This window comes from Gallus gallus, chromosome 6 (genome assembly GCF_016699485.2).
Source record: "Gallus gallus isolate bGalGal1 chromosome 6, bGalGal1.mat.broiler.GRCg7b, whole genome shotgun sequence".
Lineage (NCBI taxonomy): Eukaryota > Metazoa > Chordata > Aves > Galliformes > Phasianidae > Gallus > Gallus gallus.
Genome location: NC_052537.1, coordinates 31293351 through 31313968, shown reverse-complemented (window position 1 = coordinate 31313968; position 20618 = coordinate 31293351). Strand labels below are relative to the sequence as shown.

Here is a 20618-nt window from a genome sequence, read left to right as displayed (position 1 = left end):
GGAAGACATCCAATTACTCTGAATGACGTTTATATTTTAATCACATCACACTCACTGAATAGCTTGAGGTTTGATGAAGCAGTCCTTGGAAGACTTTTTCATCATTTAGACAGCTCATGAAACATAAGCAATATGCTGCTGACACCAAAAGTCACTGCACTAAATACACCAAGAGACACATACATTCTTTCATCTTCCTATTAAGGCAACATCAGTGGTCTTGAAATGGCTGAGAAAGTTTAGTTTCCTTGTAGAAGATAACTAAAAGTGAACAACTGAAACAGAAGCAGCCTTACTGGCAATTTCAGGCTTGCTCAGAGCCACCACTCAACGTATTCCTTACTTTTAGAGCAGATGAATATCATTTTAAGGACATCACTCCTTGTGATGGCTCACAAATATTTTCTTCAGTTGCCTTAATAAAAACAAGTAGTCAAAACAATTTGCTTTCATCAGACATTCAATAAGCGACAACGTCACCATCTGCATGGAACAGAAAAACTGATCACATTACAATGTGGTTTAGCACCAGTTAGGCATCATGAAGTGCTCCAAGTCATAGGAATAAGTACAAAATGAAGAAAACAGGGATGCGAGATCATATATCATTCCTTAAACTGCTGTGGTGGATCTGTTTTCCTATAAACACAGTATTTCGTAACAGTTGTTACAGTAAATAGACCACTTCTATTTCTGATGCCTTTGATGAAAATAATCTCTTTCAAAAATCCTGGTTATGTACTCTCAGATACAGTCTGAACAAATAACAATCTGAAACCAAAAACCTGAAATGATAATTGATTGAAGCTTAACTGAAAAAACATGTGAAAACTGCATGAAGTAATAACTGGCCGAATTACAGCTGCGAGGATTTTCTTTGTCCAGGATGCAGCAGACCATCTATGCTCATTAGGAACAGCTCAGTTCAGTCAAAAGGTGCAAGGCTGAGTATCCTGGGAACTAAATATGAATTTGCTCATCTTGAGGAACGAGGAAAAGCTGTAGGGCGGAACAGAAATATTGCTGATCTCTCTGCAGTTTGTGACTTATGGCTGGAGAGCAGCTTTGCTGCAGGGAACTCAAAGTACATCTAGTTACTCTCCCAGCCAAGTGAGCATCAAGTACGTTTTTGACTGCAACCAGTTGTTTTTGAATTCCACTTCTGAACCTTAGGCAGCTGTAAGGTCCTCAAATAAATCTCTCCTAACTAATCTCTTCTTCAACAGTAGTAAATCCCGAGGGATAAAGTACCCTTCAGTACAGATCTTTTAATGCCCAGAAGCTTGAGCTGCTTAATTTCAATACCCAAACCGGTCTTTAATTGCTAAGTGAACACTTCACAATTGCTAAGAACACAATGTGTAGAACTGAGTCAGTTGTTATCATTAAAGCCCACTGAACTCACCCAAACAAATACTCAACCAGCAAAAATGTGCATAACTTGTAATGCTGTACATTCTTGTGACAGAAGAGAACATAAATGAAAAGTATTGGGTTTATTGCCTCCAAGTGACATAAGCAAAGTTGGTAACTTTAGCTACTGGGGAAAGAAAAATACGTTGCCAGCCTCGAGGATAGAAAATATGGCTGTTGATGCTATAAAATACATTCAAACTGGCAATACATTCAATTTCAGAAATCAGCATAAGTTTTGACACCTCCAATTTTAAAAAATTTATCACCAAGTAAAGCTATAACACATAACATGCACCTTTCCCTTTCTGCGGTACAAAATATGCCAGTGCATCATTCTGAGTTACATTAGTCAGTAGGTTGAAACTAGAGACATCTGGGAAGCACAGATGGCTTACATGACCACCCCATAACTATGAAACCATTCCCTTCAAGCTCAGACTTCCAGCACTGGTTTGCAGTGACCAAAGTGATCAACACCTTCTCAGAATGACGTAATTCCCTTCAGCCCAATTCCTGGTCAACAATCATCAATGCCACTGTTAGCAACTCAGACCTGGCCTCAACTCACTGATGCTAATGGCACTCCTTTCCAAGGGAGGACAGAACCACACAGCCTTTTCATTCCTAGAAACAGTTTCTGCGGCAGAGCTTACACTGCTGTTGCCTGGGTTCCAGTCCCAAGGCTTCCAACTTCATCTGTAATTGTTCATTCTTGAAAAGATATTTCAGTGAACTCAGAGCTCCATAAAAATGCATGCTCTTGTTGTCTACAAAGCCAGAGAAAACAACAAACACAAAGGGGTTTCAGAGGACAAGTGCCTCTTTGAAAAGCTGAAGGAAATACCAAATAGCAGTAGCAATTTCAACAGAAAAAAAAAGACTGTACTTGATGTTAAGATCATTTCACTATGAAAGCCATTGGTTTTGTTTACTTAGAGTTTATATTCTTGCAACCACTGCCAACAAGTAAAGCGCAGTTCTTCATGAAACTAAACGCCAACCCGGATGGGAATGTTTAGTTTTAGATGTCAATTAATGCTCCTAATGACCTATTACAATATTTAAATTATTCCGCAGAATTCCAAGCAGGCAGGAGCTGAGCCACAAGAATACATGACAGCTGCTTCCATGGGCATCAGCCATTTGGCACTGCGGGGACTCCACCAAAAGCATCTCCTTCAGCCACCCGATCAGTTAATTTTAAAACAACTGCATAAAGAACGGCAAAAATGACAAAGTATCTTAGAGGGGAAACAAGGACTGAAGTGAAACACAAGCAAGAAAGTATTACTTACAGTGGGGCATGATTTAATAATCTATATTAATAAAGCACCATACTGGATGGTGCAGGTGCTGAATTACACATGCAAAAGGTCCGATCCTGATTTGGCATTGGATCCTGAGGTCTGCTCTCATCCTGTAATCACATGCATTCCAGATTAGAGTTATGCTGAAAGGAGCAGGACTACTTGTAAGGTAAAGATGCAACTGAATTGAAAGGTATCAAAGGTACCTCTCGGGTCATTGAAAGAAAGTCTTTCCTAGAAGGAAGAGGATGACGCTGATGAGACACACTGCAAATATACTGATGCAAATGGAGATCAGAGAGAAATGAGCAGTGAGGAAAAATTCAACTGCCAGTGAATTGGGCAAGTTATTATTAACCATGAGACTCAGAAAGGAGTCAGATCAAAGCACGCCAGCATCGCGGCTGTAAGTCAGTGCCGTGCTTTAATAGATGCCCCACTACTGCTGCATGCATCTGTGACAATCTGAATCCACTGCTGCGCAGGCAAACAGGCAACAGCAGAACCTGATCTGTGACACTTTAGAGAGAGACCACAAAGATTTTGGGTATTCATTTTTCAACCTCAAGCCAGCTTAAATGAAGAACTGAACTTCTCACTGCTCCAACGCACAGAGAACCATCAGAAAAAAAACCGAAATGGGTACAGCTCTGAAAGGGAAGGGAGCAAAACAACACGGAACTGCTTTCTGCTCTTTCAGCAAGCGGACTGTCATGATTTGCCTTCCCACGTAGCAATATGCGGAGGTGCCTTTCCAGCCCCGCTACACACACACCTCGCTGAGCTCCAGGCGGCGGCTCCCCACGACAAGAGTCCTCCCCGGGGCGACCAGAGCTCTCCCGCTGCCGAGACGCGATTGCAACTATAATCGTCAAAGCGACAACGGCAGTAGGTTTGGGTTGGTTGGTTTGGTTGTTTTATTTTTGCACACTTCTCCCACAAAGCGTTAGGAACATCATTCTCCAAAAATCTCCTGCAGCGCATCATCCCGGGCCAGAAGTGTTCCCACACCTCTAGGGAGTAAACCCCCCCCAGGCACAGCGCTCCCCCTCACTTTGTACACGGGAACAGCAGCATCTCCCCTCGCCCAGAGCTCCCGAGAGAGCGGGGGCAGCTCTCCATCAGCGGCTGCGGGGCGGCTGACGGCAGTTACCCGGCGCTGCGGGGCTGCCGACCCCTCGCCCCCTCCCTCCCCTCCGCCTCCCGGCTGCAAGGAAGGAAAGTTGAGGCACTACCGGAGACGCCCGCCGGTGCCGTTACCCCCTCCCGCTGCCCGGCCGCTACTCACACGAAGACCCCGAAGAGCAGCACCCGTATGCCGATCTCTATCGCCAGCTCCCGCATGGTGCGTCCCGGCGGACTCCGGCAGCCCCGCGCCGCCGCCGCCTCTCATTCCCCGCTCGGGGCGGGGGGGGCACCCGGGGCGGCTCGGCCGCTTCACGCCGCCGTCCGGCAGCTCTCCCCCTCGGTCCGAGGGAGCGTGGCCGCCGCTCGGAGCCCCTCGAGGTGCGGTCCGCGTCCCTCCATCCTCACGGCCGGGCTGCGCGGGCGGCGAGGAGCGGTGCTGCCGCCAGCTGACAGCGCCGACGCCGCGATAGAGGCGGGCGGCAGAGCCGGGGGAGGGTCCCGGTGACTCACGCGGTGTCTCCCCGCGCGGGGGCCGGGGGGGTTCCTGGGGATTTCCCGGGATGGCTGCCCCGCCTCAAGGAAGGCGCCCCGGGGCTGTTGGGCGGGCTGGAAGAAACGTGGGGAGCGCTGCTTCTGCCTCGTTTACTGCAGTCCTCCGCTTCGAACCTCAGCTGAAAGAAATTAACTCTTTGCCCGCTGCGAAATTCAGCCCCCCGGGTACAGTACAGCTCACACGAGGCGCCGCAGTGTGACTTCGGATGGAACGCTGCACTCCCGAAAAGATGGACCCCCCCAGAATGGTGGGGTGTGGGTAGCAGCTGCCGTTCCCAATAACTGCTGCTAGTTTGTGCGACGGGCAGCTCCATCCCAGACCTCCCATGTCGGCACCGAGCTTGGCGTGTTTACATAATCGTTGTGTAAAGCATTTGCAGTGTTTGAACACTTCCTGCAGGGCGTGTAATGGGAGTTCGCACTTTCAGGTATCAGTGTTGTTTTAAACCCTACTGCCTGTTAGTGCACATAACCCAGGGTGGCACTCTGCTTCACCTGGTCGGGATCTACACAGTAGGTGAGCTCAGCTTGGTCCCCAGAGCCCCAGCTCAATAAGCAGGCACAACAGTGGCTACGTGGGACTGCAGATTGCTGGCATGGAACACAGGTGGCAAAACAACTACGGCTGCTGTGATATCTCCACCCCATCCCCATGGCAAGCTCTGAGTCGCCTGGTCCTGAAATCCAGAGGTTGTGGATGCCCCATCCCTGGAGGCATTGAAGGCCAGGCTGGATGTGGCTCTGGGCAATCTGGTCTGGTGGTTGGCGACCCTGCACACAGCAGGGGGGTTGAAACTGGGTGATCATAATGGCCCTTTTCAACCCAGGCCATTCTCTGATCTTTGTGTTGCCTCAGCCTACTTTTGCAGAAGGTTAGTTTAACTACCTTAGGATTGAGTCCTAAATGGCTTCATTGTAAGAGAAGTGCAGGCTTACCACGCTAAATCAAACTAATTCACATCTGAGTGCTTTTAATTATCCATCTTTCTGTGGCCGTTGAAGGCATGTGCTTCAAGAAAGCCTTCATAGCTATTAATATTGCACATAGTTACAAAGCAAACATCAGCACTGCATTAGGGAAACAATCCATTTTACTGCGTGATTATTGCTCAGGAGTTAATGGTGGAGAGGCTTTATTGAACCTGTCTGCTATAACCACTATGTATCAGATGGAGGCACTGAACTCCCAATTAACTGCCATGCAGAAAAACTCTTAATGACCACAGCTGTGGAACGTTGTGTGGAAGGAGCTCCACACTGACATCATCTAAGCAATACAGCCAGGAGAGTGGCAGCAGCTCAGAAAACACAGGTGTGTGGCTGGCATTGGAGACAGCACTTAAAATGTTAGTGCTACTTAAACGAGATCTGCCTCCCACGTGTGTCCAAAAAAAAAAAAGAAAAAGAAAAAAAAAAAAAGCAATTTGTTTCAAGAAACAAAGCTACAAGTTGTTGCTAAAGGACACCTCCCTTTCCTTTGGGAGAACACACCATTGGTTTGTATGCTATTATTGAATATTTGTACTTTCTCTAGTTCCTGCCCCACATGACTAGTGAGTTCATGTGTACCTTGTTGGTAGGTATGCGTAAGAAGAATCATCATTTATAGGATCAGCCCTTATTTATGGGAATAGCCACATGCTTGATGTTAATCAAGCCAGCCATGTAACCTGGGAGCTGCAGGGACTCTCAGGCAATACTGGTTGAGTCACCATCCCTGGATGTGTTTAAAAACCGTTTGGATGTGGTGCTCAGGGACATGATTTAGTGGAGGGCTGTTAGAGTTAGGGTAGCGTGGTTAGGTCGTGGTTGGACTCAATCATCTTTAAGGTCTTTTCCAGCCTGAGCAATTCTATGATTCTATAATTACCAGATCCGCACCAGCTATGGGGGACACAGGTGGCAGTGGGTCAGCTGTGCTTTCCCAACTTGAGTATCTAGACACCACCTGTATGATGTTTAAATGGAAAACAGTCACATCTTTTCCCCTATGCATTTTTTTTCCCTGCTATTATATTTAATTTTTTCACCAGCCTGTGGATCCTGCAGCCCCTTTGGCTTTGCTACAGTACATGCAATACTACAGAAGAGCAGATTTTCCTGATAGATTGGTGTAACAGTTTGGAATCATTCAAGTCGTATCAGCAGAGCTAATAAATAAGAGTCGTTAAATTAGAGATGAAACAAAAGTTGTCCTGCTGCAGCTATCTAGTTGCAGTGTTCTGATTCTCTAATATGCATTAGCTGATGGTGATTTATGAAGCTTAAACACTTCTGGTTTATTTTCTGAAGTTAGATTAAGCTTTTATCCGGCTGCTGAACAAAACTTGTTCTGTTCAGCCAAGTAGGAGGTAGAGGGATAACTGGCAGGGAATAGAGTTCAGGCTACATTGTGGCATTAAGCTACAACCTGCAGCATGAGCAGTGTGGAGTCACTGTGCTACAGCAGCAGATTCTCACAACAGATCACAGTGGGAACAACTCAGCTTGCTATTCGTCCCATCTCTACCATAGGCATAGATGGTGGACTTAATGCAATTGTCTTAGTTGCTACTGCAAAGGAGAGAGAACTGATCCCACTCCTACAGAAGTAGCTATCCAGCCTTTCAGGTGGCTGGCTGGGATTGCCAGCAGTTTTCTTTCACCAGGGTTAGTATTAAACGTGGAGGCTGGCAGCCCTGCCTACAGCAGGGGGGTTGGTGCTTGATGATCCTTGGGGTCCCCCTCCGACCCAAGGCATTCTACAATTCAGGGTTAAATTCCCTGTTTGTACTGACTCCAATTCGGGAGCAGAAAGGAGAAAGCAGCTTCCATTCCTCAGCTGAACACTTGCATGAAAGGCTGAGCCACTCACAGCCTGCAGTCCACTGAGAGGTGTTCAATGGCGTAAGCAGCTGCGTGGCTCACCCTGTGTTTCTGGAGGGTACAGCTCTCAGTGCACACCTTGGGGCCACACCTTGGAGCCCACACTCAATTCAGCTTCAAAAACAAAACAAAAAAATACAACACTGAAGAATGCTGAAGAAAGGCATTTGAATCTGATAGAATACAGCTGGTTGGAGGACCCATAGGTTTGAGGAGGGGAAGGGATGTCAGCAGTATTTATTTGTTTGTTTGTTACAAAGAAAGAGGAAGAGCAATGTTATTTTAGAATTCAGATTACTACTTTTTAAGCTAACTTGTTTTTCATGTCAAAATAGAGAAGAATGAAAGTCATAGTTAAAAACATAGAGTTGTGTCAATTAAAGCCCTATTTAAAGCCCATGTTTCCTCTGAATCAGGGTGTTAAGATGTCATTATTAAATGACAAGTTGCAAATCCGACATTATTACCCCTGTGAAACTCTTTGATTAATGCAAACAAGTGCAACCCATCAACAAGGGTCCCTTTTCTTTTTTCCCCTGAGCTTCTTCCAAAAGTTAGTCATTCCATAGCCCTCTTCTCTCTGTCAGTTGCTATTTTCTGTTACTTAAACACAAATGATGAGGAATCATAGAATGACCAAGGTTGGAAAAGACCCACAGGATCACCCAGTCCAACCATCCACACATCACCAATGGTTCTCACTAAACCATGTCCGTCAACGCAACGTACAAACATTCCTTGAACACCTCCAGGGTCAGTGACTCCACCACCTCCCTGAGCAGCCCATCCCAGTGCCTAATGAATGAAAAGAATAAGAAATTTGGAACGTGCATGAGCACACCATTTATTTCCGAGAAAATCTCTATGTATATGTATGAGTACCTCATGGGAAACCCTTACATCTGCACGAGTCATTTCTTAATTACGAGAGCTTATTCTGGAAACAATTGACCTACTTGTTTCTTTATTTATGTATTTATTTATTTCTGTTCATTTCTGTGGTAAAAAAAAACACATCTATGGAATGCCTCAGCTGGCCTTGGGCAAGGTTATGTGACCGGTTTGTATTGCACTGGTGGGTCAGGTCTACACAGCCACATCAGGACCATGTAACTGAACAGGGGAAGGCGGCCGTTCCTTTATGTACATCTACAGTTACTGCTAATGAGATTGTGGTGTAGATCTCAAAGATTACCCAGAAAGGAAAGCCAAACCTAGAATTTTAAGACATAACACACATTTTTCTAGAATTCCTGAACCAACTGTACTGTGTATGGACCAAACACCCCCTTACTATTTATAACTTTACTGAGTTGTTTTTACAGAGTAGACACCTCGCTGCTGAAGCCAGTTAATCATTGGTTATCATTACCTTGTATATAAAAAGGTATATGAGAGCAGATAACTTTCTTTTATATTTCCTCATGATGGCCCCATCGAGGAAATAGGCAACAAGTGTACTTTCCTCTCAGAAAGTAAGAATTATGCCTCCAGCATGTAATAATACCTTACAAAGATATTACATGGGACATACTATACAGCTTTAATTTAGTGCTACCTCTACGTGATGTGGATTCTTCATGGTACAGAGCAGCCAGGGCATTGACTCGTTATGGTGGTTGGACTAGATGAACTCCAGAGTCCATTCCAACCCCTGCAACTTTGTGATTCTGTGGCACAAAGCCATGCAAGGTGTTTGAAGTGAGCCCTGAAGCCATGCATGGCTTTTGTATGAGATTTACAAATTTGATTTGCACAAACAAAACCTGCTTCTAGGGCTAAGCAGCAATCTTTCCTTAATATGGGACAAATGGCTTAAGGTGTCAAGGGTTCAGAAATCAGTATGTGTCAATGAAGAGACAGGTTTTGTTCTACTTCTAGAACAACAACAACCTCTCAAGGAGAGGAGAGAGAAACCTTGGTACTACCACTGCTGGTCTTTGGAGAGTTTGACCTATTGAACTCACCCAGGTTGTAAATTTGAGTTCATGTAGCTCCAGAGTCATGGTGTAGTTAAGACAACCAGAATCAAGAATCTTTTGAAGGTTGTATTTGTTCAGTACATGCCTGCACAGATGCATATGGCAGCTGGAAGTTCCCCGAATCAGTGGGCTTGTCTGCTCTGCCAAATACGCTGCCAATTATTTCTTTCCTAAGTTGGTATTCTGATGGTCAAAATAAACCTCAGAGAACAGAGCTCAGAGGAATCATAAATTTCAGACAGCACGATGTAGTTGTGCCCATTTTAATTGCACTGTATCTCGTATTTAAACATATATAAAAGCAAATTGGTAATGTTTCTGTTTAGTTACTATGCAAGTGCCTACCATTGGCTAAAGATTGTGCCTAATTAAGCAGTTCTTCTAAACACTGAAGTATGAGCACATTTCTGTAGCTGCCATTTAACGAAATTGTGTCAAGTACATCGTCTGAGAATTTATTAGGCTTGAATGTATGTGCTTGGAGCCATCTTGTGGACCAGAACTACACTGCAATGAATGCACTGCTCCTGCCTGGTCAGTGGCACGGGGAAAATCTGCATCCCGTGCAGCCCACCCCAACAAGGCAGTGAGCCCCACACACCCAACTTAGCTGTTTTCAGTGGGCTTTGTCTCCTGAAACCTGGCTTAGCTGGTTCAAAACGAGTCCTTTAGAACTGTGCTTGCCTGTTGCAGACAGACGTGCCAGTCAGCACACTATTGCACTGATCAAGCAGCCCCTAGGTGCAATTTGGTAACACCAAGTAATGACATTTATGTACATACTCAATGTATATGTATTGTTTATGAGACAGTCAACCTTTTAATTACTGAAGCTTTAGTACCCAACGTACTGTTTATCCTGTTCAGGGGTTACCACTGTAAAAGTATTATTACTCCCATAACAAACCCGTGGTAAATTGAAGTTTGTAACGTTTACATTAAACAGTATTCTTGTGCTGTATTTAATCGGAGACTGTGACTTAAAGCTGACAACTTCTGTTTTTAATCGTAAGTAATACCTTCATGCCAAGAATGGCCTTACTGGCTTCAATGAAACGTTTATGTAATTTTTTTTAGCTTGCAGATGTTGTAGAAGCCTGTCAACAGATGCCACAGTCATGTTCAAATACCTCTTCACTCAAAAGTGAACACAACAAAACAGAACAATTAAATGTAAGAGGGAAAAAAGAAGAATCATAGAATTTTTTCAGTTGGAAAGGAATACTTAAAGGTCATCCAGTCCAACTCCCCTGCAAGTGAACAGGGACGCTTACAGCTGGATCAAGTTGCTCACAGCCTGGTTCAGCCTGACCTTGAATGTCTCCAGGGATGGGGCACCCACACATCTCTGCACAACCTGTTCCAGTGCCTCACCACCCTTATTGTAAAAAACTTCTTTCTTACATCCTATCTAAATCTCCCCTCTTTTAGTTTGAAACCATTTCCCCTCATGTTATCACTACAGACCCTGCTAAAGAATCTGTTCCCTTCCTCCTTAGAGCCTCCCCTTAGGATACTGAAAGGCCACTCTCAGGTCTCCTCAGAGCCTTCTCTTCCCCATGCTGCACAGCCCCAGCTCAGCCTGTTCTTGCAGGGAGGCTTTCCATCCCTTGGATCATTTTTGTGGCCCTCTCCTGGATGCACTCCAACAGCTTCGTGTCTGTCCTGCACTGAGGACTCCACATTTGGATGCAGTACTCCAGGTGAGGTCTCACCAGCACAGAGCAGAGGGGCAGGATCACCTCCCTCAACCTCCTGGCCACGCTTCTTTTGATGCAGCCCAGGATATGGTTGGCCTTCTGGGCTGTGAGGGCACATTGCTGGCTCAATGTCCAGTTTACCATCCGCCAGTACCCCCAGATCCTGTGCTCCATCCTTACACCCCCCAGCTTGTACTGATAGCACAGGTTGCCATGACCCAGGTGCAAGATGTTGCAGTTGGATTTGTTGAACCTCGTGAGATTCCCCTGAGCCCACTGCTTAGCCTGTGTCTCTCTGAATGGCATCACATCCCTCAGGTATGTCAACTCCACCACACAGCTTGGTGTCATCCACGGACTTCCTGAGTGAGCACTCAATCCCACTGTCAGTGTCAATGAAGAAGACGTTAAAGAGCACCAGTCCCTGTACTGACCCCTGAGGAACACCACTCATCACTGATTTCCATCCAGACACTGAGCCATTGACTACCACTCTCTGGGCATGATCTCACAACCAGGAGAACAAATAACACAAGTAGCACACAATGGTAAAATGGCCACTTCTTGGATTGGAAAGAAGTTGCAAAACAAATATTCCAAATTTTGAATGTAGCCTTGTGTTTTAGTACTCAGTAGCAATAAAGGACCATTTGCTCATGTTTCCCTGGGACTTTTTGAAATTATTGGCCATTTCATCTGGGTTTTCTGCAGTGAAGAAGCCAGAATATTGAAGCTCCTTGGAGTAGGATTTTGTACTATACCAATTCTATTGGAAGTAGCCTCAGAAACAGCAAAATGGGTTGAGAGAGTACTAGTAGAGCTTCTAGCTTCAGGCTACATTGCCCTTTAACTATGCAATTTGTTGCACAGCCTTAGAAATCAGAGCACACTCTGATGCACAGGGACCTGCATTCCCAGCACCGGGAAAACACTGCATGCTCAGGGTTTGTGCTTGCTGCAGTGGTGCTGGAGGGCTCCAAAAACAACACATCAGGGTGTTCTGGCAGGAATTGTACCTTAACTGCCATTCTGGGGGATTCCTCAGCCACTGGTCACATCAGTGATATGTAGGAAGAGGAACAGGATTTTCTGCTGGATGGTAATGATACCAGTTTCTAAATTGTAGCAGTGAGCTAGTGCAAAAGCAATTCCTAAAGCGGAGAGTAGGAACAATCAACAGGGACTTCATTCCTCTTTAAATTCTGTGATCTGATACATTCACTCACATTGCAGCGAAAGGAGCAATTTCCTTTTCCTTGCATTCAGATCTTACCTTATTGAGTGCTGAGCTGTGCCATCAGTAACTGCAGAAGTAGTAGTGACGTTCTTATTTCCATACCTAATCCTGATGTTGTTCTGTCAGGCACACACCATTGGTCAAAGGAGGGCAGAAATATCCCAATTTAATATCAATTTCCACAAGTGCTGTTGAAGATAAGCTGCAATTAGATCTGAACGCTTAATGCTACGCATTGTGACTGAGGGGGAAAAGCCTGTCCTATATTCCCTCAGCTTGAACCCTGGATTTGATCCTCATAACATTTGCTTACTCATAATTCTTCTGCTCATTTAAATTTGGCCCGTCTTCCATGAGTTATATTTCTGTCACATGAAGATGTGTGGTTCAACTTGTATCACATCTAGCATACAGCAGAGGATGTATTTTACCAGTACACAAGAAGAGGAAGGACAGGGCAGGTGTCAAGGAGTATTACCATTTAGATGCCTAAAAAATGTATTAACAGTTTCATGATTTCCTGCGAAGTAGGCTGAGAGACCCCGGGGCTTGTTTTTACCTGAGGAGCACTTTGACAGCCTCTGTATTTTATTACTTTTGCTTACTCTTCTATAGTATCTACATGCTAAAAAATCAGCAGCTCTGCAGCTCAAGTAGGCTGAGGATCTGATTGTGTGCAAAACAAAGACTGCTTACTAATTAAACACAATGGTTGTGTCCCGGCTCACAACACAAAGCAGTCTTTGTTCCAAGTCAGTCTGATCAATGCTCCCTAGCAGGGAAAGTAAGCACCATCAATGGAATAAACCTACAGTCCTAGACATCAACAACTGCGTGATGTGGCAAATCTAAGTGCATTGGTCAAGGTGAGCCAGAGAGTGACTGTCGTGCATAAGATGAAAATGATGACAGTGGTTGATAAAGATGACATAAAATAATGTGAATCGATGACATAAAATAATGGGAATCAGCTCCCCTGAGCTGGGTGCCATCCCAGGCTGCAGCAGGGCGGATGCTGGCCGTTCTAATTTCACCATCAACGTTTAGCTTTCATTTTCTCATTCAAATGTGTTTCTTCTTGGAATCAGAAATCAGCAGTTCAGCTTCTGTGCAATTTTTCCTAGGAAAGCCTAAGGCAAATCTGAAATATTTATTTGCCTTTTAAAACACGTTATGAAATGTTATGTATTGATTTCTAAATTACGATAATTGAGCAAACTGGAGCTAAATCAGTTCATACATATTTTACTTTCTACAACTGCAGACAGATTTTAATCAACCAGTTTTAAAGAATTAGCTCTTATACCATGTGATGGTAGAGAGAAAGCTTTAACATTAAGCTGTACAATGCTGCTGTATGTAAATATTGTACTGCAGAACTGTTTTTGGTAGAAAGATCTGTTTCTCCTGCGCTGATACTCACAAAAGGATCCCACTGTGGATTCAAGCCTGAATTACTGGTTATATCAGTTCAGACTAAATGAAATGGTGGGATTCCTACAGAATTCCATATTCATTGCAATTAGTTCTGTGTATTTATCACAATTGGTGCTGTACAAGAGTGGCAGTGATCAGTTCCTTGTTACGATGCGTTAGGAAAGGACCTAATAGTGCTCTGAATGTTTCGTCTCTGCAAACCAAAAAGCACAGAGCATCTTTGTTGGCAATTCAGCCCGCAGATATAACAGGCTTTCTGTTTAAGTTTCCAAGGCTTTTAGAGGAAGGCTTGACATGTTTTGTGCTCTAATTTGTTCTAAAGGGAATATTTGGTTCAACTGCACTGGAAGTGGGGTACCAGAATGCAGTAGGTACTTACCAAGGTTAGCTGAGAGGCTCTTTCACTGAGCTGCCGCTGTAGTGTCACAAAGATATACATTATCTAAAATGCTTTAAAATAGCAATGCATTTAACTCAGCACACTGGGAAATTCCTTTGTAAGCAGTAAAGTTCTTTTTTTCTTCCCTCAGATCGACTTCACCGATTATTGTAAAATAGACTTTTTTGCTTTTTTCCTTCCCAATTTTTTCTTTAAAGGAATAGGAAAAAAAAAAAAGACAGAGAATTGCTACTTTTAGAGGAAGATAGGAAACAAATTATGTCCTCAAGTGTCTATTTGTACTGGTTTTACATGAATAATTCATCCTCTCTTTGGTCCCCAGTGTTGTTAATGATAATGTGATAACTAATCAGTTATGCTACATTTGTGTTGAATATAGCAAAAAAAGAACACATGAAAACATCAAACTCCCTTCTAATGACTACAATTCTTAAAAGAGTGTCCCTTTCTCAGCCTCCTCAATCTTCTCATTTTGTCTGATTAATCATCTCTGATTATCTTTTTCCACCTCTGCTCTGATTCTTCCCATTTTTAATTCTTGCCCAATCCTTTTGTTTCTTTTTCTCCCTGAAAGAGCCATGCCTCTTTCCTGCCCCACTTTATTCCTCCAGAGAATCAAAAATACTTTTACTGGACTGCAGTATGGGCCTTGATAGAAAAAGGAGATCAATTAGCAGCTAGTGCTTTGGTGCTGGGATTAGCAGAGTGTAAACAGAGAGATCTTTTCAATGCTCCAGAACTGGAATTGAGAGCTGTTAAGATTTCTAGTGTTACAAAAATACCAAAGCATCCTCACATCACTATAATCCAGAAATAGCCTTGAATTCTCATTATTTTTGCAACGTCTATGATTTGTCCTCCTTTGTAATTCTCTGCAGCAATAAAGAGCCGTTGAAAAGCTACACCTCTAATTCCTGCTACAGACAGTGAAAAGGAAATTTTTCACAACAGCAAAGAAAGAGCTCAGCAGTGTAGTGCAGGAGGCCACTTTTAACCAAGGGAATCAAGCCATGATTTCTTTCAGTGCTATTTTCAGTCCACATACGGGGCTGCAAATTCACATCATTCCTCTCATGTAGATGAGGTGCTCTACATCCTGGACCCAAAAACATTGCTTTGGTTTGTTGTTTAACTGCTTTTAAATGAATCATGTGGATATAGCATGAAGTTAATATTGCATGGTATGTTTGCTATGGTGCAAAGGTATAGATATTTCTTTTTGATAAGAGGACAACGGCTGCAGTTTGCCAAGGCACTCATGGGCATGCCAGCGAATCTTCAGTGGAGTCTGAAGTATTGGCAATGTCCCCACTTATTTATTGTTGTGCTTTTACGAAACAACAGAACTGTAATTTAATCATTATGATAATTTGATTCATTTCTCTTTGAGAAGGACATTAAGATTATTAAGATTCTCTGTTTACTAAATCTAATTTTCCATGGCTAGACTGATGCAGAAATATAAAGCATCATCTTGGTTTACCATAACCTAGGAAGAGATAGCAATGGAGAGGTGTCATAAATACTGTAGAACAAACAATCATTTTATAGATAAGGGGTGCATTTGTTTTCATCTACAAATTCTTGTAGCATGAAGACAGGATATTAGCTCACAGTTTTCCTTTCAGTGGATGGGAGCGCATCGGTTTTCTGAAACTATGAGCTTCGTAGACTTGGCAGAAGGACAGATGTGTAGCTTTGGTCTACAGAGGTGATTTGAGGGGAGACACTGAGGCGTAGCACTTCGCCTTTGAATAGCAGAGACTGCGTTGCCTGATGTCTAATAGACACTGCAGTAATGGTAATCCAAATTAGCTCAGTTTCAATTTGTATCCAGAGCACCTTCAGAAGTCACACAGAGCATAGTTTATGAAAGACAGGAAGAGTTCACTGGTCTCAAGCTCTAAAGGTGTCAATGGGGGATCTCAGTCCTCCCTTAATCCTCCAGCAGTAGCTCACAGGGCAGGCATAAGCCTTTGCATCAGACACAAGATGGAGAAGAGTCCACAGCAGAAGTTTCTGCGAGGGAGAAATCCACGTTTCCTAATTGTGGCACAGAGTCCTTTTATATTTTCCATGCCTTTCAAACCCTCCACAGAGTGAGATGCTAAACTGCAGTCAAGAGAGTAGAAGAGTGAAGCTAATGCTTTTTTGAATCTTCTTGATAATAAATCCATTAAAGGAATTTACTTTGTATCCAGAGACAAAAAATACAGCTCAGAAAAGGTATAAGCAGCCAGTCTGGATGTTTAAAGTGTCTGACTCACTCTCTGAAATGTAAAATGTCTTGAAAAAAGACATCAAATAACTGAGGCATCAAAAATCAGGCATTTCTTCAAAACGTTATTGCTCTATGCAGGTAATAATGATAAATGTAGATAAAAATGAGGGGGTGAGAAAGAAAAAAGACGTAAGTTCAGCTCCTGAGATGCAGTTTTCTATTGCCATTATGCTTTGCACTTTTGAGTCGTCCAGCCCTCATTTATAAAACCGATTCCAGAACGATCTGAAACTTCTGATGTTCAAGAGATCTGACACAAAGCAAAGCACAGTCCTGTGTACAGCGGGCACCTGTTTTACACCGATGTCATGCAGTATTTATCACAACATTTTAAAATTTTGAACACTTCCTTTACTCAAACTTGAGCTTCATTCCAAAACGCGGCTCCTGGCTGAAGGAGAAGGAAAAACACTTAAAGCACTTCCTTTTTCTTTGAAGAGCGTGGCAATTTCAAAGGCACACAAAGCCATCGCAGTCTACATTGAGATAAAGCTACCAGTTCCTCACCATAGCCTTTGGAGTTCTTAGCCTTGTAAGATGTGATTTTAATCCTTAAAAGAATTGCATAAATATTTCAGAACATACTTGATATTGTAGTCTGCATCATACACAGTGTTTTATTTATCATGAAAATAATAGCTTCAATTGTTGAATGAATTAAATCTTGCCATGCCACATGGGAAATCGATCTCTTATTTCATCCACTTCTATTTACTGTGCAATTTTATGTATATTTCCTGCAATGTATGTGTGGTAAAAGCTTGGATTTTTATATTGCCATTGTTAGGACAAAGGCAGCAATGACGTTTAGTGTTATCAGTTCTTAGGATTAAAAACTACATTTATGGTTTCTTTGTTTTCTTTTCCATTATTCCCAAAGACCTGGGTTCTCTGCCCAGTAACTTACACGTCTTCAGGCAACTCCATTACTTTTAGTGGGAGCCAAGAAACTCAAAGGTAATGCTAAGTTCTAGGTGACTTTCTCCAGCTAGGAGTAAGAAACGAGCAGCATAAACAAAAATACATCCATAATTCCAGGGAATTTACATGTGCTAAGCTATCAGTGCTTGGGTCACAAGTTGACATGATTTTGAATAAAATGTAGGAATATAGGGTACATTTAACTGATATGTAAAAATGAAATGCATCTCCTATATAAAAGGGAGATAAGTTCTCATTTCTAGATCTTTAAAACATCACTGCAGTAATCAGTGTTAGTTTAGTTTTGTTTTCAAGAAGTAGCTGAAGCAAGTAGCAGGTTGAAAAGTCTTTATCAAAACTGGAAAATGCAGTCTTAGTTTAAATTAATTTCTTCATTGAATGGCTCCAACTTCTGGCAAATCTATTTCTCCTGCAGTGTAAACATTTTGCTTTTCAGAAGAACAAGAAGTGACTTCTCTGTGAACTATATGTTTCTTCCCCAGTTGGCCCATGTTGGCATCCATGCAGAGAACAGGGACAGTTTTGCTGCCTATTCAGCAAATGACCTCACATCTAACAGAAAGGACAAAACATTTAACCATTATGCTTTCCTTTCCTGTTTCGTCCCCCCACCTTTGTTTCTGTAGTAAGCTGACTTCAGCTGCCAAGAGCAAAGCAGATGGGAGCCTGACCCTGCAGCAAATGTATTTTAAGTCATGGGGTAGCGATAGAAGCTCTGAAGGCTATCATCAAAGCAATAGAATAATGTCCCACAGAGAGATGGAGTTGCACAGCCCACATTTTATCTCAGCAAGACTGCGCAGCTAAGTGTAGGGAATGCTTTGAAAATGAAAAGGGGCTGGGAATTTGATTAGATGCTGATATGATTTTATATTTCATTTCCTATAACGTTTCTTGAGCAAAAAGAAAGGAGAAGCTCAGAAACTCTCCAACTATTCATTTTGAAATTGGGCAGAATTGGAGAATGTTAAGGATAAGGTGCTGTGCTTTCAGATGTGATAATATCAGTGGAGCCTCTGGAAAAGAAAAACAAGTTATGTGGTAAATAAAGGGGATCCCAGCAGAGCAAAATCTTGTTGCAACATCTGTGTTTATCTTTTAGTTGTGCTACTGGAGGTTTTTTTGTGAGTAATCCCTGAGGGGATGTCTGGAAAACAGGGTAGTATTCTAGTCCTTACTAGTATGGGTTGCATGAGGTGGATCTTCCAGTTCAGTTTCACCCCAGCAGAACTCAGTTTCTATGCTCTGGGACACACCATGACGATGCTGAATGGCAACGCTCAGGAAAGTCACCCAAAAAGCACACTTCTGGTGCTGATACACCAATAAAGATGCATCTTCAGATACCAGCTGCAATACTGACACCAATGAAAGCTTATGTATGGATTCAGACTTCTCAGGTTCCCAAACCTCAGAAATGATTCATCACTCCATCACTTCAGATTCTTTTACTTCAGCACAATCTTCTGCTGACTCTATCAACTCTTTCACAAAAAGCATGCAGTCATAGTCCAACAGAGCTGAGGCTAACAGTCACCAGGCTGGCAGCTGTCATTCATTCACACTGTACTTCCCAGAATCCTTTTTCCTGTATTTACTGATTAAATGAGAGTATGAATACTAAAGTAGATGTCTGAGACAGCTGAAATGACTATTTGAGATTATAAAACGTTCTGTTATTATAGTGAAGAATATCTTTACTAGTGAAGAGGAGCCAATGGAAATGCTCCGGTACTATATGTTGATTAATTCCTATTTTCCATCTAACTTTATGCAAGTACCTTGGTTGCTATCTAGCATTTTAAAGGCACCAAAAACTGAGAAGATCAACAAAAGAGGAGAATGTTCCCAAGGATTTATTTAGAGCTCCTATTGACCAATACATATCTATCCTGCTTCGAATTTAGTAACAGCAGATGAGCAGGACACATATAATAAAAGACCCCCAGGCATACAAAACAAAATGCCTCTGGCTGGGATGAACTCACACACGCAAATGGGAATTTGCAGCACACATTAACAACGATCCATTGAGTTAAAGGTAAACTGACCTGGAAGATCCTGCAGCAAGTAACTGTCCATCCAGCACTGTGACTGCAAACCATCAGGTCCAGGAGTCCAGAAGAAAAGTACTTATGGCTTATGCAACTGATAACAGAAACTAAAATTGATTTAGGGACTTACAGAAACAAAAATCTCTACCATGAAAAAATAAACAAATAAGCAAGGACAGACTTCACCCCCTCGTCTGTTGCCCACTTTTATGAACTGTTATTGGCAGCATCCTCAACTAAACTGATCACGAGCCTTCTGAAGGCTGTGAGATCTCCAAGAAGCTGAGATTTTTTATCATCTAGCAAGCAAAAAATCCCACAAACCTTTGTTCTATGATACATAGAAACCTTGATTTGGGGTCCAAATCCCCGAGAGAAGGGAGGAAATGCTGCTCTAAAGAGTTTTAATACCAGTTCATGGAATCACAGAATCATTTAGGTCGGAAAAGAATTTCAAGATCAGTTCCCACCATCAACCTGACCTATTGAGTCCTGTCACTAAACCATATCTCTTAGAGCCACATCCACACGTCAGGGATGGGGACTCCACCATTTCCTTGAGCAGCCCAATCCAATATTTGAAACTAGAATTAGATTGTATAGAATTCAGAAATTTAAAATAGTATCTTGAAAGTATATATGGAAGGTGCAGGCAACACCTGAGATTTTTCAATTACAGGCATTTGAACCGTGGATGACAAATACATCCTTATTACTTCTTTTTATGAGATCCGCCTCTGGTACCTTATGCTTAATGAACAGTGCAATATTAAATGTCAGTCACTGCTACAAGATGCAGCACAGAGAAGCCATGTTACTCTGCTGCTATATACCCAGCCTGGCTGCAAGTCTATAAAACGCTTTTTCCTTGCTGTATCAGAAGCTACAGATTTTAGCAAGCACAGTTTCGATATGTACCATGTTCATCTTGGCTCAGGGCTGTTAGTGATTTTAAAGTAAAGGTTCTTGCATAAATTCATAATTTAATTCCTGAGACCTCTCAGACCTGTGGCTATGAGTGGGTTCTTAACCATAGAATTGCTCAGGTTGGAAAAGACCTTCAAGATCATCAAGTCCAACCACAGAAGATGTCGTTACAATGTCTTATGTGTTATTAATAGCAATAATAAGGAGCAGTCCTGATCCTAGTCCAGGAAGTTTACATCTTAGCAGCAGGTCAGAGAAGAAAGAGGGAAGGCATGACAATACTGATTTCAGTTACAGAAAGTGTGAGTCTGAAAATCATTTAAGTCCTGTTGATGTTCATAAAAATTGGGATCATAAAAAACCTTACTTCTGAATGCTTACCCAAGAATC

General features: G+C 42.7%; 1 protein-coding gene across 3 annotated transcripts in view; it reads right to left on the bottom strand.

Annotated features, from left to right (window-relative positions):
• Nucleotides 1-19008, bottom strand: part of PLPP4 (phospholipid phosphatase 4) — a 62731-nt gene extending 43723 nt beyond the window's left edge. The window contains exons 1-2 of one of the 3 annotated variants that reach the window (XM_025151904.3): nucleotides 14004-19008; nucleotides 12224-12375 (exon numbers count right to left, since the gene is read on the bottom strand). Coding sequence is in view for 1 of the 3 variants with exons in the window: in XM_426544.8 (XP_426544.3) it covers nucleotides 4012-4067 (56 nt within the window). In the remaining 2 variants the exon portion in view is untranslated. Of the gene's footprint in view, nucleotides 1-4011; nucleotides 4320-12223 lie in introns of those variants that run through there. The other 2 variants (XM_046943288.1, XM_426544.8) reach the window with 2 other exon arrangements.
• Between the last annotated feature and the right edge of the window lie 1610 nt (nucleotides 19009-20618).